Raw genomic sequence first — 25664 nt, 5'->3', positions numbered from 1 at the left:
CTTTGCTTCCTCGCTGCTGCCACGGGCCCAGCGTCTCATTCCCATCTCTGCAGGGACAGACCCTGAGTGGGTGAGGTGGAGCCTGCAGCAGCTCCCTCAGCACACAATGCGGAAGGTTCTCCACGGCTGGCTCTCCGCTGGGCCCCGGGAGCAAGCAAGGGGCAAGGTGTGGACACAACCGAGCCTGTGCCACAGGTTCCAGAGGAGGAACCATGTAGGGTACACTGAGGCCGGGAAGGGGTGCCCTGAGGGTGGGAAGAGGGATCTGAAGTTGGAGGCAGGGGTGGGTGGAGGCAGGTGGGGCAGGCTGGAAAGCCCTGGGCACTCAGCCCAGTCACCGGGAAGCCATGGGGCAGAGACCAGGCCTCCGAGGAGAGGGGAAGGGAAGGGAAGGAGGGAGGTATGGGGCAGAGCACGGGTACCTGCACTTCACCTTTGGAGTTAGCGCCTAACTCAGTGTTGGGCACACACAGACACTGAGCTAGGAACGAGCCAGGCAGAAGCTGCACTCGGGGCCCTGCTGCCACTGTGCCCCAGCTCCTGGCTGTAACCGCCGAGGCCCCTCCCCACGGCATGGCTCATTTCCTGGTGGTTTCCAGGGAAACCCTCTGCCTGCACAACCAAGGACAGCGCGTGTTTACCTGCAGAGTCCAAGCAGTCAGCAAAGCTGGATCCGGTGAACCTCTGGCCAAGGATGTCAGGATAAGCTTCTAGAAAGTCCACCGTCTTCAGAGGGCTCTGGAGGCGAGCTCCACCTAGGATGCACATCCCATGACTCTGGTGAAAAACACGGGACCCCAAACCACAGAGAGCATCTGGAGGACACACCCAGCCCTCAGCCAGGGTCTGCATCTCAACACCCCTCCCCCTCCCCGCAGCCCATCATGTTGGAAGTCACTCAGGCATAACTTTTTTTTCTTCCTGCAAACGCAGGGACATCGTAACAGAAAGCTAATCGGTGGGGGCCAAAGGAATCCCCTCAGGTGAGCTCTGGGTGCCTGGCGTGCAGAGGAGCCTCACCTTGGAACCGGCGTGCCAGGAGTCCCAGAAGGTAGTTGCTCGTCTGAAGCAGCAGGACGTTGTTGTCACCCTCGTACGTGCAGTTTGGGTCATTGTCATCTCTGAGGACCCCTAGTCGGTTCACTACAACGAGCCCATGATGTCGCCATCACTGCTGATGCACGTCGCAGAAACACCCACCACCGTCTGACTCTCAGAAGCCAGGCCCAGCGTAACCAGGGAGGCCCCAGCAACCTTCTTGTCCCAGCCCAGCGGTTCCCAGCAGGGGGGTCACTGACAGATGGGAACAGTCTCGGGGGGCTGCCCTTCTTCCTTCTACAACCGAATGAACCCTTCTTTTTACACAAAAAATTCCAAATATTTGAAGACAACTCTCATTTTTCCTTTGTTTCTCCTGCCAGTTAAATAGCCCAATTCTTTCATGTATTTTAAGGTATTGGGTCTCCCTCCTCTGCTGGAAAATGTTCTCCGCTGTGAGGCTGGATAGGAGGAGCCCCACAGGGACAGGAGGAGACTGTCCCACTTCTCCCACTCACCTACAGGGACTGATGGGGCTGCAGAGGGTGTGAGACATGCTGCCGGTAGGATGTGCTCACCCAGAACCTGATTGCTTTCCCCTGACTTGCTGTCAAATCGAGTCTCCCCTCCCCTGCCGATTCAGCCACTGAACATGAACAGCAAGAGAGACCTTACAGGAAAAGGCTGCAATTGGTATTTTAAACCTAAAGGCCTTCTCATTTACCCCTGTTGACTTTGGTCTTATTGGTCTCAGGCCAGCGTTTGTACACGAAATGAATCTTGATTCAGTTGTTTTTGTTTTCTGCAATACTGCAAGATTCAATTTCCTTATTCTATTTAAAAGCAGAACAAAGCTGAACTATTTATAGCATTTCTATGAGTTATAACAACAAATAAAAACTACTAAGAGCATAGCACAGAGGACAAAATACGTAGATGAGTAACTCATGCACAGCTGTAGCTACCCACGTGTCGTAGGTGACAAGACACAGGGTGTGGAAGGATCACAGGGGCCATGCTGCTGCCCACCCCACACTGGAGCAGTCACACGTCAAGACAGCAACGGGGCAAACAAACACTGAACTGCAAAACTTGGCAAGCACCGAAAATGCTTTTGTAGGTCAGCAAGGTTTTTGCCAATTCTGTTGCTCTTTTGAGTGTGTATGTGGCTTCTCTGAACAACCAGTTTTTAACCAATTATTTAAGATCAGCACGAAGGAAGTTTTGTAGATTTGCAAATAATGACAGTGATTCTACTAACAACAATAGCAGATAAAAGTCACTGGGCACATACTACATGCTGAATCCTGTGCTAATACCTTCTATGCATTAATTCACTTAATCCTGGAGAGAATCCACACTGTGGGGACACTGTTACCAATCCCATCTTATACACAAGGAAACCGAGGTGCAGTGAGGTCAAGCAGCTCACCCAGTTTCGACACCAGGGAGGCCACGCCAGGACCTGGTCCCAGGCTGGCTGGTCACCCACTCTCTTAGCCACACACCAGCTGCCTAAACAACAGTTCATGCCAATAAAACTAACTCTTTTTTCCCTAAATTTAAGAATTTTCTATCAGAATAAAACTTGGTACTAGTTACACCAAGTCATGAACCAAAGAGTTAAATTCAAATAAACAGATAACCTCCTCTCTGCTCTGCCTTTAGTGGGCTCATTCCCACAGCTTCTCCATACTTCATCATTATCCCCAGATTCTGACCAAGAAACACCAGCATCAGAACTTGCTCTATAATGGGCCGGATGGGAAATATTTCAGGCTCTGCAGGCCACATGGTCTATGTCGTGACAATTCAACTCTGCTGCTGCAGTGTAAAAACAGCCGTAGAAAATGTGTGAATGATTGGGCATGGCTGTGTTCCAATAAAACTTTATCTACAGAAACAGGTGGCAGGTTAGATTTGGTTCTTGGGTAGGACGTAGTTTGCCAACCCCTGGTCTAGAGCTAATGGCAGGTTTAGGACAGGAAACCGCCCCCGCCCCCGCATCTCCAACACCTACTGGCCAGATAGCCGTGTCCTCCGCATGCCTCCCGGCATTCCTGAATTCCTTGCTGGGCCGTCCACGAGGCCAGTGGCTTGCCGGCTGATGCCAGAGCATGGATCTCATGTCCAAGCTCTGCCTTTGGGTAAAGGAATCCAACAAGAACAGGTGAGAAGACACTTCAGACAACAAAAGTCATGGGTCAGCTTCAGCACTAGTAACAAAGGGCTGTGTCCCCTCCAGTCCAATCCAAGATACCCCCACAATTTCAGGAAAGGAAATCCAATTTTAATTGAAAACAAAAACACCTTCATCCAAGAGTGGCTGCGCCAAGGTTCCTGCACACGCAATGAAAACAGACCCAGCTCTGTCCAGCAGATAAACCTCAGGGACTTCACGTGTGTCCTGAAGCAAACTGCAGAACGGGCATCAAGACCAGCTTATACAAAGTTCACAAGTGTCAGAGAACAACTCACAGTGGCAGGCTGCAGTCACTTGTGGCAAAACTATGAAGAAGGGCCAGGGAGTCAGACCCGACGCCGGAGACGGCACCTCCCTGAGAGGGAAGGGCTGGGGTCAGTCAGCTCCCAGCAGGTTAAGGGAACCCGACATCGGCCTTGCGAGGGTGCTGGTGTTCTCCTCCCTCCTGCCCAACACGTGTGTATAAAGATTCTTCTGCTTCTACTTGACATCTAATAATTAAAACAATTAAGAAAGAGATACACACCCCTACTGAACAGAATGATCAATTTTACTAGTGTTTCCAGCTTCAAATAAGGGGCTACTCTTAGGTCCTGCTGTGCTGGGGTTAAACCACAAATTGCAGAAAGAATAAAGTGAACTTTACAGCATTATTAACAGGAGAACAATGCAAACGTCAGCTGGCAGAAGTTGCAGTGACTCACGCTAGGGAAGAACAGGCCACCTCTTCATTTCTCACGAATGCTCCCCACTTAGGCCCCGCTGGGCTTCTGGTCTGCTCTGCAATGAACCCGCCCCTCCCATCCCTGCCTCTGGACTCCTCCGTGTTCATGCTGAATGTTCTACAACAGGCTCACTTGACACCAGCCCTTGCCGACGTGGAACACAGCCCCCGTCTGCAGCATTTCTAACCCGTTTCCAAACACATTTCTTTGATTCACATCTTACTCTCGCTCAGGAGGCAGCAGGGGGACTGTGGAAAACCTGCTCGCAAACCATCCACCAAGAAATTAGCAACGGACTCCTCCTCACGCAGCGGCTGATCTCAGCGGATCTGCATGCTCGTTGCTGGCACAAATCCTTGACTGTCAACTTGAATCCAGTCGGCTGATTCAGACCTTTGTGCAGTTGTTTATGGAAGGCTTGGAACCATGAAATCTACTGAGAGGCTGGTAGTGCCGATTTTGCAAAACCATCGTGTTCTCAAAAGGAGACCAACAGCTGAACTCACAGACCGAATCCGGAGTCGTGTCAGCACATCCTTAAAGCAGGGACAGGGACATGGCCATGTGCCCAAACTTCAAATCTCAGTGGATGCCCAGAGTTTCAAGCAGGGGGATGACTGCAGGGACACGCCCTAGGCTCTGGCCCCACAAACACATGGACTGGTTTTGTTTTGAAATAAAGGCTGAATCTGTGCTGTGCAGCCTCTGTGAAATTCGGATGACAGTGCTAAGGAAAGGGAATGCCACCTCACCTGCCTGGCACTGCGGTCTCCTCCCAGAAGGCCCTGTTGCTGCTCCACCAGGTCCAGGAAGAGTGACTTGGAGAAGTGGTATAAGGCGTAGGCAGCCGCCAGGTAAGGCAGCAAGCGCCATTGCTGGAACAACAGACACCCGTGTGAACACACCACAGTTCCCACTGAGGGCCACTGCCCCGGGGAACTGTGAAGGCAGAGGAAGGGGAGGCTGTCAGGGCCCCACTCCGTCGGCGCTAAGGCCTCCCCATGTCTTCCTGGGACTCGAGGACACATTCACCCTGATGGGCTTCCAATTCAGCCAGTTCACCCATCACCCTGGATGTACAACCTCCAGTGCAACTCCCTGCACACCCACCCCTCAGAGCTGTCCCGTCAAAGTCACTTCAGAACAAAGTGTCCATCTCCTTGTGAATGGGAAGGCCACCATGCTGGGGGCCGCCATGCTGCACAAAGGCTGGCTGGCAGCAGGCGCTCTGTGGGCCTGTGCAGGACGTAGCTACCATCCCCGGCCAGACAGGAAGACAGAGGGCAGGCAGAGTCGCAGCTCCTCGAGGAGCAGGGTCTGTCCTTTTCCCTTCACACACCTGGCACAGACCAGGGCACATCCACTGCCGGATGGCTGGGAGGCAGGGAAGGGATGCACCGGGAAGGCACCCAGGAAACAGTCATCGCTGTGGTCTGACACGTCCCAGGTACCACCCAGGCTCTGTGCCAGCTGCCCCACGTATCAGCTTCTTTAGCCCTTACACCCACCCTGGGAAATTCACAAATGAGGACAGTAGTAGAGCAGAAAGGGTGGGGACCGTGCCTGAGGTCACACAGCTGGTCAGGTGGACCTGGGTCATGAGCACAAGCACCGTGGCTCCCAGCGCTCGCTAAGCACTGAGCACCCTCAGCACCCAGACACACGTGACCACACAGGCCACGAGACTGGCACAGGGTGGGGTAAGAGCTGCACAGGTTCGAACCAGGACATTTGCTAAAGCAGGTTCACAGCCACAGTGAAAGGGATGCTGAAAGAAACAACTGCGATTGTAACCGCTGTTACAACTTTTTTGAATTTCACCCAAATATGCCTTTGTTTATGCAAAGCTTGGCCCAAGACCTGGGCTGGATTTAGCTACTAACTTTGATTGGCGTCTCCTGGTTGGCCCTCAGTTCCCTACCTGTAAACTGGGAATGATAATTCCAACCCACCTGTTGCAGAGACCAAACACAGAGCACGCAGGGAGGGCACTGTAGGGATGTCTGCTGCGGCCGTTTACTTCCCCCTCTGCGTGTGATCGTGTCTGTGCCTGTCCACAGCTACCCCTTCCGCTGCTCTGAACGCCATCACAGTGCACAGGGCTGCACCCTCGGCTGCTGCTTCTTAAAAGTTATCTCCTTGGAATAATTTCTTAGGGATGGTTTGACCGTGTCAAAGAACATGCCCAGGACATGGAATGCCAGCACCTGCCCAACCTGTACGTGCAGTGGGTGCACACACCTGCCTCCTAGCCTCACTTCTGTCCATTTTCCTCATTTGGCTACTTTGTGTATACTCCTTTTTGATTAAAGACCATTTACTAGAAGCCTTGCTGCCTGAGATGTGCACTCCTGGTAACTGTCTTGTTAATTCCATGAAGAGCTTTGACCAACTCCCAGGAACCAAATTCCAACCATCTAAAAAGCAGTATATTTGCATGCATAATAGAAGGAAAGTGAAATGATGGAAACCTGTACCTGCAATTGATACTCAAGTACCGGTATTTCCTCCTCCTGTGTTGGGCCAAACTGCCGCCGAGTGGCTGAGAAACGAAGAGCTATGGATACGGCCAGTTGCAAGTTAACGATGGACATGCCTATGATGGAGACTCGACCCAGGGACAAGCTGCCCAGGGACGCTCCCAAGCGCTCTCTGACGTCCTGCGAGGGAAAGCAGACGCTGAGCGTGAGCCAGACCGCGTGGCCACCTTACAGAGAGCAGAGGTGAGGGCGCACTGGCGTGTTCCCTCAATGTTAACTTGTACCCACCCACCCAGGCCCTGCCCCCAGGGCACACGGTGCAGCAGGGTGGACCTGTAAGGCAGGGACAAGTGTCATTGGTGAGCTGTGGATGGGATGGGAGAACCCAGAGGAGGGGACGACAGCTACCTGGAGAAGGGCCACCCCAGGCAGAGAGCGAGCACAGCACACACGTGTGGTGCAGGAGTACTGCCCCATGGGACCTGCAAATCGTCCACCTGGAGGACCCACTTCCTTTACCCTGGTGACAATGAGACATGGCTTGTGCTGCCAGAGGGTGGGTTGGGGGGTAGTCTTTGGACTGCGACTCCATTTCTGGCTCTGAGATTTTGTCAATAAAATATGTTCCCCTGGCTGGGCGTGGTGGCTGGTACCTGTAATTCCGGCACTTTGAGAGGCCAAAGCAGGAGGACTGCTTGAGGCCAGGAGTTTGAGACCAGCCTGGGCAACAAACACAGTGAGACTCTGTCTCTACAAAAAATGAAAAAATTAGCAAAGCCTAGTGGTGTGTGCCTATCATCCCAGTTACTCAGGAGGCTGAGGCAGGAGGATCACTTGAGCCCTGGAGTTCAAGGCTACAGTGAGCTACTGCACTCCAGTCTGGGGGACAGAGTGAGACCCTGTCTCCAAAACAAAACACATAAAATGCATTCCTTTTACTCCACTCCCCCTTGAATTCTTTTCTGCCCATCAAAGGCAGCCATTCTAAGGGGTTTAATGCTGTGGTCCCAAACCCCCTGCGCCACAGAGCAGTCCAGTCCATGGCCTGTTAGGAAGCGGGCCACACAGCAGGAGGTGAGTGGTGGGCGACTGAGTGAAGCTTCATCTGTATTTACAGCCGCTCCCCATCGCTCACATTGCTGCCAGAGCTCTGCCTCCTGTCAGATCAGCAGCAGCATTAGATTCTCACAGGAGCTCGAACCCTACTGTAAACTGCACACGTGAGGGATCTAGGCTGTCCGTTCCTTAGGAGAATCTAATGCCAGATGATCTGAGGTGGAGCCAAGGCAGTGATGCTAGCGCTAGGGAGCGGATGCAAATACAGACTGTCGTTAGCAGAGAGGTTTACTGCACAATAAATGTAATACACTTGGATCAGCCGTAAACCGTCCCACCCACCCCACCAGTTGTGGAAAAATTGTCTTCCATGAAACGGTCCCTGGTGCCACAAAGTTGGGGACTACTGCTTTAATGGAAACCTTTGCTCCTTGCGCTCCCGTAACTGGGCAGTTCCTCTGTGCATCTAGTTCGAACCTCCCATTCAGCATCTCGTCACATACAGCAGGGTCTTCAACAGTGGCCGTTTCCAGGCCCAGCAGTGGGCTGTGGGCACGTCTAACCCACCACCCTCACCAGATTATCTCATCACCTCCACACCCCACCTCTTCCTGCCTCTCCTAGGTTCATTTCTCTTATCATCTGGGCCTTTCTTCCAAATCTCTGCGGCATTTGAGTGGCAATCTGCCAAAGCTGAGCGTGCCTGAGAGCATTTCTCACACTCTCACATGGGAACGACAGCTTTGTTTAAAAATACATTTTAAGTTATGTTTCCTCAGTGGTGTCAAATATTATTTCACAGTCTTCTTGCATTCAGTGCTGTGTTGGAGAACGCTGAGGTTAAAGTGATTTTTATTCCATTAGAGTCAGTCTGGAAGATTTCAGAATTTTCTCTTAATATTATTAAATTTCTCTACCATGTACCTGGGTGTAGGGCTTTTCCTTATTTTTCCTCTTTGGAACTCCACAGGTCCCTCCAATCAAAGGTCTTCCTTTCTTTAATTTAGAGACATTTATCTCCTTTGTTTCTCAAAACTGTCTCTTCTTCATTTTCTTTAATCCTGTCCTGCTGCCGTCTAGAGGACAACTTCCCAACCTCTAGTTCATTCTCCTGCATGTGCACCCCACCTACTGTGCTCTTTCTTTCAGTTATTTTATTTCTACATCAATTTTTAATTAATTTTATACTAGTACTTCCATGTTTTAAATGACTTCTTGTTTCCTGTTGCTGACCTTGCTCCATATCTCCTAAGTATACGTCTCTCTCATCTTACATCCTTGCTCTCCACTTCTCCATCAGAGGGTGCATGTGGTCCGGGTGCTCCTCTGCAGGGTCCGTGCTTGGGACACTCCTGATTCCCAGGGGCGGTCAGCTAGGACTCAGGCCACCTCTGCCCAGAACCACGCCACTGTCTCTCTCCTACTCTCGATGCATGGAGGGGGGATGGTTCTGGACACCAGAAAATTCTGTCACCCCCCCCTAACAGCAGTTCACCAGGAGACTCTTCCCCTTTGAGCTCTCAGGCAGCGCTGGAAGGGGACCCCGGGGGTGGGGGGATGCCCCCAGGCAGGTCAGCCAGTGCTGCTGTGAGGCCCCGGCTCACCCCAACACCAGCATGGGGGCTGTGCCAACCCAAGGGTCCCCTTCCTAGTTGGGGCACCAGGATCCAAACCAAGAGAGGTGCCCCCACCAAGCTCGCCACGGAGGGGTGTCCCCCAGGTGAGGAGAGGGGCGTGGCGCCGGGCTGTGGGGAAGGCTCCTGGAAGCAGGCGCTGCACAGACCACCCTCCACGAACACCGCACCTTGAAGGGGCTGAGGTAGGTGCCATCGGGAGTGACGTCTCCATTGCGGTTCAGGAGGTTCTGGCGGGGAATACGCACCTGGTGGAACATGGCGAACCTGTGGGGAGGAGGCAGGACTGCCGTGACCCGGGGCACCCCAAGGCCAGCTTCAAAGGTGACATAACCCCCAAGGACAAAGAAAACCTGAGAGCATGCCAGGGGACAGGGAAGCCCAACAAAGTATCTAAAAAAGTAAGTTAAAAAATAAAGTGTTCAGCAGTACTCATGTTATATATATACCACATTTATTAACCCACTCATGTATTGATGGGCAAAGGCAATATATGAAACCTAAATGTTTATACCCCCGTAACATTCTGAAATTAAAAAAAAAATTAAAAAAATAAAGTGTGTGTGGTGGGTTCTACGCGACACAGGCTGCCGCATGCCAACAGGCATCCACGCCAAGTCCTCTCTCCCACCGGCCCCTCAGGGCTGAGCGTGGGTGTTCAACAGAAATTCAATGGGAAATACCATTTTAAAGATTGGAATCTCCGATTCTCGTACTTCAGTCTCAAACCGGAACCTTCGATACAATGTGGCAACACCAGCAAATTGACAGTTAACCCTCCCTTTTCTTTTTGAGACAGGGTCTCGCTTTGTTGTTGGGGCTGGAGCGTCACAGCCGCTCCTGTAGCCTCACAGCCTGGGCTCCAGCAAGCCTCCTGCCTCGGCCTCCCAAGCAGCTGGGACTGCAGGAGCCGCCACCGCACCCGGCTAAAGGTTTAAGGCTCTCAAGTCAAACTAAAGGACTGTTCTGACATGAGTGCTCAGACTCAAGCAAATTCATTTCTTTTGAACTGCCAAGAATAGGATTATATACACATCAAGGACCATGACGTATTAATAATCTATTTTTTTATGGTTGTCAGGTCAAGAAAACCTATTTCACAATAGTCTGGGGAACAATCTATGCAAACTTATGGATATTACATAAACTGTGCAAAAAAAAAACCCCAAACAAATGTAAAAATATCAATAGTTCCCATAGCAACTTACTGATTACTGACATCATTTGCCACAATATTCTTTTACTAAACCACAGAAAACACTATGTGCAAAGAACCACCGTACATGCAGGGTGGGAGGACCCACCGCAGGAGAGAAGGGTGCATCCTCCCCCCAGCTGCTCCTGCCTAACCCCAGCACGTGGGTCCCCATCGGGGTCACCCCCAACCATACCAGGCTGTCAGCTCTGCTGTGCTGTCAATTCCCTTCCCCTCCATCCCCAGCTGTACCTATCCCCAGCCCCCACTCAGCCCCCATCTCCTCCTGTTTGATTCACTGGCTCTTTCTGGACGCCACCGAGTCAGCCTGCCCTCCACTTGGGAGCAGAAACTTCTCCAAGCAGCCACCGCAATAGCCGCACTCCCTGTGAGGCTCTTCGATCCCCATGACCTTAGGAATCCAAACCCACAGAACAACGCATGAGGCCTCCCAACCTGAGCTCAGCCGCTCCTCTGCCGGCACTGCCCAGTCCTGTCTGCCTGTGACGCCTCAACCCAGCCGGGCTCTCTCCTGACCTCCAGGCACATGCTGCATGTCACTGTCAACACCCAGGTGGTCTCGGAGTGCAGCCTGACTGGCCACGTCCCCAGGAGCCATCACGATCTCCACCCCACCCTGCGATAGGTACACAGTGGGCCCCAGGGCACCCAGTGGGGGCCCGTCCTGTGGCAACTCTCAACTGTCATTGTTCCTCGATGAGCCCACTCCTTGGCTTGGGCTTATTCACCTTTTTATAACATCATCTGAAGTGTTGGTGCCATCCCATGATCTGAGTCCTGGGGACGGCACCTGCCAGCACACCCAGGGAAGAGCAAGGACCTCAGGCCTTGGTGTAGGACGGGGCTAGGGAGCCCTCTCAAATTCCTCAGGGGACGTCCAGGAGACCTGGCAAGAAGGGACTCAGGCCAGCAGGCCCTGCGGCTGCCCCTGCACAAAGTGCAGGCCAGCAGAGACCCCGCCCCAGCGGCTCCCCCAGCTCGAGCCCCCAAGCCGGCCTGACTGGCACATGCTGCCGCCTCAGGTGTCTGTGTGGGTGGCAGCCTCGCCCACGCCACAGCCACACAGATGCATGCTCAGCATGCCCACTCTGTAGGAGAACCTGGCCCCAGTGCCAACAGCCCCATGTGTTCCCGCCTGTTACTTGAAAGCTGAGGAATGCTTTTCCAAGTGTGACTCTGTAACAGAAAGTGCCCTTTTTAAGGAGTGGAAACTCTTCACCCATTCTTGCCAACAGAGATGGAACAAATCTGAATATATTTATCCTCGCTAAAGTATTCCCTCGAGTTTAACGGAAAGCGAAATTCCACACATTCTCCCTTGATCGCTTCTGTTCCACAAAAGCAGTTCCAGAATCAGTCAGATGTGGCCAACTGGTGGGCCAACCTGCACACCAGAAGCCAGTGTCCCCAGTGGGCAGGGGGCATGCATGGGGTACCACGCATGTGTGTGTTACAGGATGTGTGTCATGGAACACGTGTGTGTAGCACTGGGCAGGTGTAGGTGTCATGGGGCATGTGTGTGTGCAGCACAGGGCGTGGACACAGTACAGGGGACATGTGTGTAGCACGGGAAGACTGTGCTTGGTGCAGAAGACCCACCACCCCTGAGCTCCAGGGCCCCGCACACGCCCTCCTTGCTGGGCCTCCCGGTCTGTGTTCCAGCCGTTTCCTTCCTCCCCTGGGGCCTCCCAGGGCCGCCAGCCCAGCTCCACTGGACAGGCCGTTCAGCTAAGGGCCTTCCAGCCACTTCGGGATGGGTCGCAGGCCCAGATGCCTGCTGCACCTCAGAGGAAACACGTGGAAAAGTACCTGTGGCTCACCTTAAGGGTATAGCTGAAAGTATCACTTGAAAAGATCTTTGTTATTTTGCTTTCAGAGCTATTAGGCTAAAATTAATCTACACAATTTATGTTTGCTTCCGATTTCTAGGCAGTCATCCAACATACTTGGAAATTCTTGTAAAGTGACAAAATCTAACCTACAAATTGTTACCACTTTTCTCAGAACAGATGATCTTGACATTAGTATTAATAAAAAAACAAATCACTAAATTATGACACTGACCTTTAACTAGCACAGAGTATGCAGGCTGAATTGTGCAGAAAAACCCCCTGGGGACTTGAGCTGGTTCTCAAACCACTGCAGCACAGCGCGCCCCCTGCCGGGCGCAGGAAGAGCCAGTTTCTGTGCAGGAGGAGGGAGGATGCACCCTGCATCCCACCTGCTGGATCACACCCCAGCAAGTCACTGGGACTGCAAAGGCTCAGGGGTCAAGTAAGGTTGCTTCCACTATCCGTTGTCTCCTGCCACTGAGCGTGCAGGGAAGGCTTTGCGGGGCCAGGACTCTGGTCTGGTGAAGCAGAAACTGCTTCCTTAGGCTGTGGTCATAGTGCCCTGTGGCGATACCAGGGGTGACCGGCATTCCTGGGTTTTAGAAGAGCCTTTACTGTATTGATGTGATGTGTTATTGTATGGCTTCATTTAATGCTCCTTAGAATATTGCCCAGTAAGAGACGTGTATCCAATCTCTAGAAATATGAGTCTATTTGAGGGAAACCAAGTGCAGAGTTTTTCTGTTTCTGTGATGTTCCAAATAATGTTAAGGATTCAAATTTGTTAAATGGAGTGAACAGTCAGCAGAGATCCTTGATCAAACCTGGTGTCACCCATGGTGTGTGACAATTTACTACCATGCACCCAAGGAGAATGCACCCGCCAGGCCTCATGTGCACATACAGAGCCCTTCGATGGGCAGAGAGACAATGAACGTGTTTTCTGAGCTCCAAATTGGAACATACGGACCTAATGAAAGGATATTAGTTTTCGAAACCCAGAACAAGACAGTCCCTTCCACGCCCCATTCCCGGATGAGCTTGAGGCTTCTCACCCTGAGGCCAGAATCAACTTTCTCAAACACACTCCCTCCAGTGGATTGCTGGGGGCCTTCCCTCCACCCTGAGGAGAAAGGGCCAGAACAGTGAACCTGCACACGTGCCACGCAGGCACCACCCACGCCAAAGGCCTCCCACATGCCCTGAGAAAGGACTGATTTAAAGGAATTTCCAGGCTGGGTGTGGTGGCTCACGACTGTAATCCTAGCACTCTGGGAGGCTGGGGTGGGAGGCTCACTTGAGGTCAGGAGTTCGAGACCAGCCTGAGTAAGAGCAAGACCCCATCTCTACTAAAAATAGAAAAATCATCCTGGTGTGAAGACACATGCCTGTAGTCCCCCCCCATTCAGGAGGCTGAGGCAGGAGGATCGCTCGAGCCCAGGTATTTGAGGTTGCTGTGAGTCATGACGACACCACGGCACTCCAGCCTGGGCAACAGAGCAAGACTCTGTCTCAAAAACAAAACAAAACAAAAATGTAAAGGAGTTTCCAGCCCTAGGTTGGGGTGTTCTTCCTCCTTTCTGCTGTCTCTACGGTTAACTAGCAGATTCCTAACATAAGCCAGAAAGTGAGTTCAGAATTCTGCAAGGTAGGTGTTTGTTAGGTGGGTTTTGTGCATACGTGTCTTGTTTTGCTTTTAAACATCCTTTTGCTTTCTTCTCAAGCTGACACTGAGTAAAAATCAAAAGTTTGTAGACCTCTCTGGTGCAGTCTAGGGCCCTACCTGTTTTAAAGGCCCAAGCAGAGTTTTGAAACACCTTTCAGTAACAGAGGGAATGCCTTGAAAAAAAAAAAAAAAACACAAAAATATGTTCTGTCTTCTTAACAAGGCCTCCACTCCTTTTTGAGAACTAAAACCTGCATCCCTGCCTCAGGCCAGTGGCTGGGAGGGGCAGGTAAATCTTTTGTCATTTATGCTACAGGAGATTGCCCAGTCCCCACTTGGTAAAGGGACATCCTGGCTGGAGGTCAGGGGATTGTCTTCTGCGGAGATGGGATGATCAGAACCATGGACTGTACCGAACAGTAATTGCCTGAAGCTAACAACCCACCCTTTAAAAGCTCTGTATTTTGCTTATTATGAGAATGATGGCATTTCAGACAGGAGTCTCCATCCTCCTCCTTTGCTGGCAAAGTAATAAAATGTCTCTTTCCTTCCTCCTCAAACCACTTGTCCTCCTTCTGATTCAGCCTTGTGGACAAGTGCTAAGCTTTCAGTAACACTCCCACCACCCTGACTTCTTAGGAGGGACAGATGAAGAAATTTCCCATGGTGGGGTCCTTGGAAGCTGCCTGGCCCAGCTCCTCTCTCTACAGATGACCAATCTCCCCCTTTATGCCCGAGAACCCAGGCATGACAGCCAGTTGGTGCCACTCACTGAGGCAGGCATCCTCAGTTTTCCAGCAGCAAGTCCATAACATTCTGGGGACATAACGCAGGACACCAGACTCAGGAACACCCCGGCTTTGCTTCCTCCTTAGTCGGAAATTATCTCGTGGGCACAGAGGGGCCTCAACCCTGCAGGGCCAGGTTTCCTAGGAAACATGTGTGGAGTTCCAAGTGCACACCCAAGGGCCAGGAAGAACACCCTGGAAGGGCTGGGCACAGGGACCACTGTTGTTGCACCCACTCTATAGAAAGTTGGTCAAGATTACACAAATTGCTAAATTCAGATTTGATTCCAAGGCTTGTGCTGTTGATGATCAGGAGGTCTAAATCCTCCTAGGGCCCCCAGCCGAGCCCCACGGGGGAGGCCGTCGAGCGGAACATACTTCCTCCCAGCTCCTTCAAGATGATCCTGAGGCCCAGAGGCCCTGCCTCACCTCAAGAGCAAACTCGCATGAGTACCTGTGGCCCGACACACCTGGGTCTCCCGCCACAGAGCGTGCTGCTGAGGTGGTAGCTGTGGATGCTCATCTGAGATGAGCAAATGAGCTGGCAAACACTCTCCTCCAAGTGCTGGGGGAGGGGCAAGCAGAGGCCGCCGTTGCGGACACGGGTCCCTCAAGCTCAGTGTGGACGTGTGTGCCGAGGCCGAGTCCTAGCCTGGGACACTGATAGAGTCCTTACACGGAGGCCCCACCAGCACAGTGGGGGCCTGGGCCCGATGTGGGAGCAGGAGCCGCCACCGGCCAGGCAAAGTTGCTGGGTGCAGCTCCAGCAGGACACAGAGCTGCCTGCACAGGGTCAGGTTCGGTCCCCACCCTGAGTCTGCGGGCAGGCGACAGCACTGACGGGCCAGTGGGACCCCAGGAGTGGCGGCAGCACATGTGCTTGTGGGAACCTCAGTGCTGCTCAGTGTCACTCACCCGCTATCCAGTCCGTTCTGCCCAAGTTTCTTCCCCATGTCGCCAACCATCACCCCTGGCATGGGAAGGAGGGTCTTTGGGTCCCGAATCTGTGCAAAGCCACAGAAAGCAAACAGTGACTGTTACGATCACACAAAAAGCCAAATAAACGTGTTCAAACACCCCAAGGGCACACTGTGGGTGGCTGTGGGTTAAACCGTGTTCTCCAGCAATGACATGTCTCAGTCCCAGTTCCAGTCCCAGGATTGGAGAATGGACCTTATTTGGAAATATGGTCTGTGCACATGTAATGAAGTTAAGGGTACCGAGGCCTTAAACCACATGGCATGTGTCCTGTCAGAGTCGGAAGAAGAGGGGCCGTGTGAGGACAGAGGCAGAGTGGAGTGCTGTGGTCACAAACTGAGGATCACTAGGAGCTGAAGGGACAGGATGGTTCCTCCCCTCGAGCGCCAGAGGCAGCGCGGCCCTACAGAGGCCTTGATTTCAGACTTCCAGCCTCCAGAACCAGGAGAATAAATTTCTGTTTGAAGCCCCCCAGTTTGTGATGCTCTAATACGGCAGCCACGAGAGACTCACACAGGAGCAGCCAGTACGTGCCACTCAGACAGAAGACACTGGGAATTCCAAACTCCATGTTTTAGATACAGGATTTTCCTTTGGATTTTAATAAAATGATGAAAAGACTATGCACATACATGCTGTGGGAGAAGCAGCCAAGATTATTTTGGCAAATCTCCACTCCTCAAGGTAAGTTTCCAATAAGTATACTGACCTAAAAACCACAGGTGCAGCTAGCTGATGCTTGCTCAACACGGAGCCTGAGGGCAAGGACATGGAGCTGCGTTCCTGGACACTGGAAGCAAAGATTCCCAGCCAGGGGGCTTCCACCTTCCCCTGCCCCACCAGGGACACTGGGCAATGTCTGGGGAGATTTTTGTCACCCTAAGTGAAGGGTGCTAGTAGCACCGAGTGGTAGAGGCCTGGGACGCTGCCGCACACCCTTGAGCGCACGGGGCGCCCCCGCCAGGCGTTACCCACCCACATCACTAGTGCCCAAGTAGAGAAACCTGCTTTAAAGAAATATGGAATTTGTATTAACTTAGCTATCTGTATAAATTGCTAACTTTTGCTTATTTCTGTGAAACAACTATCGAACTTAATTGAACTTTAAAATAAAGATATTTAAAATTTTAAAAAGGTCCAAAACCCAAATGCAAAACATCTTTACATTTTCCTGAAGTCTTTGAATAAGGCTCAGTAAAGATAAAGACATAAAAAAAAAAAAAAACTTTTTAAAACCTTTTGAAATAAATACCATTAAAAAAGTTGGAAAAAAAGTAAAGGTGAAGAGGACAGACACACCTATGAAAAAAGCTGGTATTAATAATTTTTAAGTAAACAGAAAGACACTGCTAATGCAAGTTTTCAGTTCATCTAGAAATAAATGATATGATTATAAATATTATGACACCTCTTGAATCAAGGAAAGATTTCTAAAGTCAAGAGCAGAAGTAATGTTATACTTATCTCAGAAATATGTAATTGACCAATTTACACCTAACATTTCCATGACATTTAGAGACTGCCAACCTGATACAATAGACCTGCAAGGCATTACAACCCTCCACCGCGTCAGCCAAGGGTCTGGAGCGTGTGTCACACTCTAATCATCCCGAGGTTACTCACGGCCATCTCTCCTCACCCAGGAGCCTGTGAACTCCACGAGGGTCGGACCTGAGCGCTGTACCTGATCCCCACCAGGCACACCAGGCGCTGTGCTGGATGGAGGATGACACCATCCTACTGAGTGTTTTTAGCATGATATAAAGAAGTCTAAAACTCTGAGGCTCCGAGGTCTAAAAATCAGACACATTGAAAGAAGATGAATTCCAGTCCAGGCAATTTCCATAAGAAATTCACTCCAAGTACAAATCTGTGCTCACAGGAACAATGTGCCTTAGGTGACAATGATACTGGATAAATATGGTCTCTGCCCCGGCTCCTGGCACACAGCTCCCAAAATCCTCGAATCCTGGAGTGACAAACATGGCTTCTGTATGCTAACGAGATGGCTGGGGCCCAGGACAGCATCAGGAGGGGACTGGTCACCAAAAGACCCAGACAGGATTGGAGGGCTGGGACTGTCAGCCCCACCCCAACCTCCATGGAGGAAAGAGGGGCTGAGGGTCAGGTGGTCACCAACGGCCAGTGGTGTCATCGACCATGCCTGCACAGTGAAGGCTCCAGGAACCTCGAGGACAGGGGTCGGGGAGCTCTGCACAGCTGGACACTCGAGGTGCCTGGAGGGTGGCGCACAGGAGAGGGCGTGGGGCTCGCACCCCTGCCACAGGCCTCGCCTGCACATTTCCTCCTCTGGGTCCCTCTGCGTCCTTGTGACATCTTTATAGAAAGGGGTGAGTGTCAGCGAATGTCTCCCAAGTCTGTGAGCCGCTCTAGCAAACTGCTCCAGCCCAAGGAGGTCCAAGCACAGGCCACACCTGGACCTGCGAGTGGCGTCTGCAGTGGGGGCTCCCGTGGGGCCGAGCCCCCGCCTGGGGGAGTGGAGGATGGCTCCAGCCAGACAGTGCTGGAACTGAACTGAACTACAGGACACCCAGCTTGTGCCCACACAGAGGTTCACCTGGTGTCAGAAGTGCTGTGTGGCTGCGTGAGAGAAGAGGAAAAACGTTTTGTTTTGTTTTTCCTATATCTTTACAGTAATGAAAAAATATGTCTGGTCTACAATAGTCCAAACATACAGGTAAACTGAAAAACAAGGACATGAGTGACAAAGAGCAGGTAAAACTAGACTTCAGAACTGAAAACCTTTGTGCCTCGTCAAGAGAGTGAATGGCTACCGACAAGGGGAGAAAACACGGGCAGTGCACATGTCTGATGAGAGTGCGTACCCAGAATTCATAAAGAACCCTCACAACCCTCGACAGACAAACAACCCAATTCAAAAACAAACATACAAATGGACAATGGCCAGTGAAAGGTCAGCCTTGCTAGCAAAATAACAGAAAAACCATCTCGCTTCTCAGCAAGGGCTCAGGTCAATGGAAGGAGCTCTCGCTAACAGGCACCCAGGGGGAGGGGTGGGCTGTGTTCACAACATCTGGAGAGAGCTGAGCAGACAGAAAGGAAATGTAAATTCTTCTCTGTGACATTCCCTAGACCTATCACTTTACAGCCTTGAAGGGTTCCCAAGCCCCAGCTCCTGCCCGAAACCAAACCTCAAGGAAGATTGTGGACAAGATCTTTGACATCCCACAGCCACTTCTGTTTTCAGCTCACTGTTAGAAAAAAGAGAAGCAGTGGATGCAGCAGTCCCCAGCCAAGTGGGAGACGGCCATAAATCACCCTCCCCTCAAGTGAAAAGCCTGAGTAATCAGTTTGTGGGCCTAGCACACTCTCCCTCTTTCACTTCCACGTTGGCCCTTTTTCCATCTGTAGAAAGTAAAATAAGCTTTTCCTTCTTTCTATCTTAAACTCTGTGTAAGAAATTTTTCTCCACTCATGCTGTGAGCTCCTGGTAAGTTCTCCGCTCTCACGGCCTGATCGTGCATAAAAGCAGAACTCTGACCCAGTCTGCAGCAACCAGCCCAGGCAGCAGAACACAACCACTGTGTCAGTTGGCCCCAAGCAGTCCGGGCCTGCGCAATGACTGAGAGCTTCCAACGTAGGACCAGCCAGAGGGAGCCAAACACATGTCGTGACCAATCCCGCGGGATGCCCCGCTACTGGGGAGCTGCCTCCAGCCTTCCAGGCCAGCAGCTGCCACTCAGGACAGTGCTCTCTCCCACCAGACAGTTTCCCACCCTCTGCCTGTCTCTGAGTCTCTGCCAAACTCCAGTGACAGCGGCCGACCCCCTTGCTCCAGCAAGCATGGACTGCACAACCTCGCTGTACTCACTGGGTGATCTCTGTTTGTTACCACAGGGCAAAGGATTTGAATAGATGGTTTTCCCAAAGAGATGTACAAACCACCAACTGGCACATGAAAAGATGCTCAACTTCACTGGGCATTAATAAAATGCAAATCAAAACCACAATATAGTACTTCACACCCACTAGGATGGCTATTAAAAAAAAAGAGAAAAAAAAACAAGTGTTGTGAGGATATGGAGAAACTGGACACCTCGTACATCACATGTGGTAAAGTAAAATTAGCCACCGTGGAAAACAGTACACAATCCCTCAAAAAGTTGAACATAGAATTACCACGTGATCCAGCCATTCCACTTGGGAACATACCCAAAGCAACTGAAAACAGGCGTCCAGACAGATACTTGTTCACAAATGTTCATAGCAGCCTTAGTCATAACAGACAAAAGGTGAAAACAGTTCAAATGCCCATCAGTGGACACATGGACAACCAAATTGTGGTCTATCCACACCAGGGATCATTATTCAGCCATGAACAGGAGTGAAGCAACAATTCATGCTACAGCATGGAAGAGCCCTGAAGACACTAATGCTAAGTAAAAGAAGTTGGACACGAAAGGTCACATATTTATTACTGCTTTTATGTAAAATGTCCACAGTAGGCAAATCTATAGAACAAAAAGGAGACTAGTGGTTGCCAGGGGAAGAGGGAGAGGGGATGGGAAGTGATTGCTTATTAGGTATAGGGTGGCTTTTCTAGAGAGACAAAAGCATTTCAGAATCAGAGGTGGCGGCTGCCCAACATTGTAAGTGCACTAATGCCACCGAATTGTTCACTACACAAGGGTTTCTGCATGTCATGTGAATTTCACCTCGATTAAAAACAAGCCCTGGTGATTTTCTTCTGTCAGAAGAGCCCCCGCATCAGAAAAGTCTCACAGGACAAAAGTGCCAGCATAGGGTGGTAGCGGTTGGGGTGTACTTAATTCAGTAACAAGTCACCCCAGAGAGGAAGGTTCTGGACAAGCTTCTGGAAGCTCCAGGTCCAAGGATGCGGCCATTAGTCCTGGGAACCCCCTTGATGACCATGTCCCAACTGTATAGGCCCACTGGGGTCCCCAAGTTGGACTTTACCCCAGAGCTCCTGGATCCCCCTCAGACCTCCTGAACAGAAATCTCAGGAGGGTAGTGCCAGGAAATCTAAATTCATGACAAGTGTCAGAGGTCCTGCCAACACAGCCTCTAGGAGGATGGGGGGGTCCTCCACCAGACAACCTGAGGCCTGTGGCCCCACAGCCAGCAGCGCTGGCCAGGCTCTCTCAGTGGTGGCACTGCTGGCACTCTGGCGGGGCTGTCCTTCCCTGGGGCAGGGGGCTGTCCTGTGCACTGCAGGACGTCTCTACTCACTAGATGCCAGAAGCATCCCCTGCCCTCAGTTGTGACAGAAACACCAAATTTCCCCTGGGGTAAACACCACCCCCACTGGGGACCGCGCCCCAGTCCGCCAGCACGCTGGCATCCTACCTGCACGACAAAGGGATGCAGCCCGTGGCACTGGCCCCCTGGCACGTACAGCTGCGCGAACACCACCGCGTGAGTAGCAGTCTTGCCCATATTGCCCACCCAAAATTTGGCAGCTTCGAAATCGGGGGAATGTATGATGAATTCCTGCACAAGGGAAAAAATGCTAAAGTTATAATTAGCAACTGAAACACACATAGAATTATTTTCCTTTTCGATAGATTCAAGATCTTTGAAGCAAGAGTCCAAATTGATGCTATTTATATATCTCATTTTCTGTATGGCACAGGCAGGCCATATTTTTTAAACAGGGCACATTTCTGGGTCTTATGACTTAAAGAAGAATCTTCCTATGGAAAATGATAACAAATGTTTCAAACAACAAAACAGGTGCAAAGTATTTTGTAGGCTGGCAGACACCCCAAGTCATGGTAGTCATCACGCAACATCTGCTCAGAGGCCGTTCCAACCATGCTCTTTAAGCAGAATCCTCTGCCCTGCTTATCACCGTGCCATGTCCCCTACTGACTTCCAACTCAGGACACACCGTTGTTCTTTCGCTCTGTCTCCATCTTCTCGCTCCACGATTAAGGGCTATACCCCAAATGCCCCCAGCGCAAGGCAACTCAGAAAGTCAGAAGGAATGCAGGAACTCATGGATGAGCGGTGGCCTCACAGTGTCCAGCTTTCGGCTAGAAGGGGCAAGGACAGGTACCCCAGGGACACGGCGTGGGTGCTCATCGAATGGTTATCTTGCAGATATTGAGACACCATGGAAGAGAAAGCCGGGCCGGGGGAGGGTGGGCTGCCAGCTGCGCCCTCTGTTCTCTCAGGGACCACCAGCTCTTCACCTACCAGGGTGAGTGGGTGTCCCAGCCTTGGCCAGCCCTCCCCACCTGCCTTTAGCACATGGCAGCTCCGATACCCCCACCTGCTCCCTGTCCTCTGCAGATGCAGGTGCAGAGTGCCAGGCCAGCTCCCATGGGGCCCTTCACTATCCCAGCCTATCCCCTGCACCCTGTCATTCCAGCCCCCTCCATGGATGGCACCCGGCATACCCAACTTCCCCCAGCACATGCCCGTCTCCCTCTAGCCTGCAACTTCATGACAGCAGAGACTCGTCTGCTGTGCCCTCCGCCTCCTGCCCAGTCTCGGAAAGCTGCGTCTAGCGCATGCAAACGCCTGTCGTCTGGATGAGTGCAGTGCCGCAGCCCTGCACCAGGCTCCCAGGGGCCTCATCTAGACGGGTCTGATGTCACGCTCCCATCGCCACTTCACCCAGACGCCAGGAAGAAGCAGGCAGAGAAGGCAACTGCTCCTCAGATGTCAGGCTGTGCCCGAGGCCACCTGGGTCCCATCCTTCACCTGCCAGGGAAAATGGGCCTCGCCCCCGATGGCACTGCAGGGCCGAAAGGACAGTATAGGAGAAGGGGCTGAGGGTCAGAAAGACCTGGGTTCAGATAAAGATACTGCATGGCTCAGAAAACAAATAAAAGCCCAAGAGGTGCCCAGCTTTCTCTCCATCCCACTCTGACGTGGAGGCCCCTCCTGAAACCCCACCATGGCAGCCTGCGTCACACTGCATGGGGATCCCCTCTTGCTGTCCCCCGCCCCACTTGAGGGCTCTGCAGTCTATTCCTGTGTCCCCCCACGCAGCACCCCAGCACAGAGCCCGCATTCACCCGCGCTGGTGAGTAAACAGATGAATGAATGAAAGAACAAAAAATGAGGAAATGCACAGGCGCAGAGCCTCACTTTCTGCCGCGGAGCCCTCTTCCGCCACCACTGCCAGTGGGGAGAGAGGTGAAGGGCTCCCAAAATACCAGGCAGGTAGACACAGCCCTCAGGGACAAGTGAGGGGACAGGGGGCACAGCAGGAAGGGAAGATGGGCCCTCCTCATCCTCTCCCCCTGCCCCAGGCCCCACCATAGCACTGGACACCCCGAGACATGACAAGCCCGTCTGTGTGTGGCCAGCCACCCCCTCCCACCCTGGAAGTCCCCTGGAGAGCAGGGCCCAGCCTGCAGTTCCCAGCCCCTCCCGGCAGACAGCAGCACCCGTGTGGACCGTGCTCAGCGGACCCATCAGGCAGTGGCCACAGTGCGGATGCCACAGAGAGGTCGAGAAGACGGCAAGGCCCAGAGGAGCCAGACCAGGCGGGCAGGAACAGAGCCTGGCCCAGGGAGATGGGCAGCTATGGAGGGAGGAGGGCCAGGCAACGTCCCCACACTGCTCACTGTGCAGGACACGGCAGTCGGACCTGCTTGCTGATCCCACACCACAGGCCGCCTGGCAAACCTCCCTGCACTCAAATCGCACACAAATGCAAATCATGATGAATTCTCCTGTAAAGGTCACGGTGGGTACCAGTTCTGCCTCTCAATCCCGTATCTCCTGAGCTCCCACTTTCCAGCGTGACGAATCCCAGTGTGTTTTATAAGGACACATACAAGGACAGGCTTCTTGGTTTAATAATGTCTTTGTTCATGGCAATTTTATTTGCACTCATGACGTTTCATATGCTCTAAACTCAGAGACAAGAGGAAGGGAACACCTACCTCCGTGGCAGGGTCGTAGTGAGCGGTCGTCCGAATGGCCTTGGTATTGCTCCCATGGCTTACTTCGGTCAGGGCAAAACATCCAAAAATCTACATGTTGAAGCACAAAACAATGTAATGCAAGAAAAGCTCCCTGAGCACATTCCTGGAGGGACCCACCACCATCTTCTTTCCTTTAAGGGACTAAACTGTGGATCAAAGCCCCAAATTCCCATTCACCCCACTAGTGACACGACTGGTGACTCTGTCACACCGGCCCACACGTGCCCAGGCAGAGAGGACGGCAGCCAAACCATGCTGGCACAGCCTCTCTAAGCAGCATAGCGGCAAGAGCTGCTCCGTCAGGAGGAAAAGGAAGCCTTTAGTGTCTGCTCACACACTGCCAGGACTCAGGGCACCACGTCTGGCGAAGAATCGTGTTAGCAATTCACTGAGCAGCCTCAGAACACTGTAAACAAGGAAAGCACAACACCCCTGGGGACCCTCTCCTGCCGTCTTCCCTTTTCACACATCTTCACAGGGAACAGGTGGGAGAACTGGGCTCACAGCTCACATGAACCTGAACTTACCTCCATACTGAAGACCTTCTGAATATATTCGAAATGTCTTTCAGAACCAGAGTTGTAAATTGCTGATCCAAAAACCTGAAAACATAACATCATCATATCAATGTGAACAGGTGGCAGTTAGGAAAAGTCCTGCTGGCCGGGTGCGGTGGCTCACGCCTGTAATCCTAGCACTCTGGCAGGCCGAGGTGGGTGGATCTCTCGAGGTCAGGAGTTCTTGAGACCAGCCTGAGCAAGACCAAGACCCCGTCTCTACTAAAAATAGAAAGAAATTATATGGACAGCTAAAAATATATATAGAAAAATTAGCCAGGCATGGTGACGCATGCCTGTAGTCCCAGCTACTCAGGAGGCTGAGGCAGTAGGATTGCTTGAGCCCAGGAGTTTGAAGTTGCTGTGAGCTAGGCTGACGCCACTGCACTCTAGCCTCGGCAACAGAGCAAGACTCTGACTCAAAAAAAAACAAAAAAAAGAAAAATCCTGCAATTCTGGAAGGTCACAAGTGACAGTGCACTTAACACACCACCTCTGCCCCAGCCCCATATCAGTTCTTTGCACCACTCCCTTCCCCAGAGGAGGAGAATGAAGCTCCCAGAGGTCAGCCAATAGCACCGACACCAGGCCCAGGGTTTCCCCAAAACTCGGCGGCCCTGGGGCCCTGGGTTCATATTATTGATAAGGCCTGAGAACTGCAGGAGGACATGAAACTCGGCAGGCAGCGTGGTAAGGGAGGGAGTGCAGGTGTATGCAGCAGGGGGTCACCGGCCCACCACACAGTCCAGGCACAGATGGGGCAGTGCCGCCTCCCCAGGTTCATCTCTACCAGCATGCTGGGAAGGCAGAAAAGCACAGGTCCATTTGTCTTTTTTTTATACATGTATAAAGCAAAAAAAAGTTCCAAAGCTCCTCTTCTTATGAGACTTTAAGCTTCATAGCACTGTATTTTATTCAAGGACTTATGTGTGCAAATTTGCAAATATAGCTGAAAAAATGGCATTTGACTCCCACATGGCCCTGGGACAGAGCTCCCTCATGCTCAGCGAAGTGTGAACGCGCTTTCCCTCACCCTCCGAGCACGCTCACCATGGTGTGGAGGAAGTATTTGGCAGCCAGGGACCAGTCATACATTCCCAGGCAGTTACTGAACATCAGCACTTTCAGAGGGCTCCTAAACACGTCTTCCGCACTGAGGAAGTCGTACTCAAAGATCCGCCTGCAGCGAAGGAAGTTCAGCTCGCGGTACTTCTCCAAAGACAGATGGGCGCCATGGGGACGGGCAAAAAGAGGATCGCTCTCCAAAGCTGAGAAGATGCTTTTCTGAAAACACAGGAGACAGAGATGGCTTATTTGGAGGCAAAGATGGAATCTCAATACATCCTTACTTACACAGTTTTTCTCAAGGCCAGGGGCTCCACGGGACACAGTCTGACCCACAGACACTCAGAGATAATTCCCCTATTCCTCATCAATGCCCTGAGGCCCATCCTGGAGAGCAGAGGAGAAAGGCCAGCCTCGCCCCACAGAGGGGCTTTCAGAGCCATAAACCCAATTTTGCCAAGGAACTGGTCACTCACCAGA

At 51.9% G+C, this 25664-nt stretch overlaps 1 protein-coding gene across 6 annotated transcripts in view; it reads right to left on the bottom strand.

Moving 5' to 3' along the window:
- The window catches only part of ACOX3 (acyl-CoA oxidase 3, pristanoyl), a 54222-nt gene that overhangs the window by 20596 nt on the left and 7962 nt on the right, over positions 1-25664 (bottom strand). For all 6 annotated transcript variants that reach the window (XR_006729421.1, XM_045528274.1, XM_045528272.1 and 3 more), the window contains exons 3-13: positions 25170-25403; positions 24090-24164; positions 23521-23610; positions 20966-21109; positions 15554-15642; positions 9307-9403; positions 6444-6626; positions 4719-4841; positions 3059-3179; positions 1021-1143; positions 642-755 (exon numbers count right to left, since the gene is read on the bottom strand). Coding sequence is in view for 5 of the 6 variants with exons in the window: in XM_045528274.1 (XP_045384230.1) it covers positions 642-755; positions 1021-1143; positions 3059-3179; positions 4719-4841; positions 6444-6626; positions 9307-9403; positions 15554-15642; positions 20966-21109; positions 23521-23610; positions 24090-24164; positions 25170-25403 (1393 nt within the window). In the remaining variant the exon portion in view is untranslated. The remainder of the gene's footprint in view (positions 1-641; positions 756-1020; positions 1144-3058; positions 3180-4718; positions 4842-6443; positions 6627-9306; positions 9404-15553; positions 15643-20965; positions 21110-23520; positions 23611-24089; positions 24165-25169; positions 25404-25664) is intronic.

The sequence above is a fragment of the Lemur catta genome, chromosome 17 (genome assembly GCF_020740605.2).
Source record: "Lemur catta isolate mLemCat1 chromosome 17, mLemCat1.pri, whole genome shotgun sequence".
Lineage (NCBI taxonomy): Eukaryota > Metazoa > Chordata > Mammalia > Primates > Lemuridae > Lemur > Lemur catta.
This window is presented reverse-complemented; position numbering and strand designations above follow the sequence as displayed.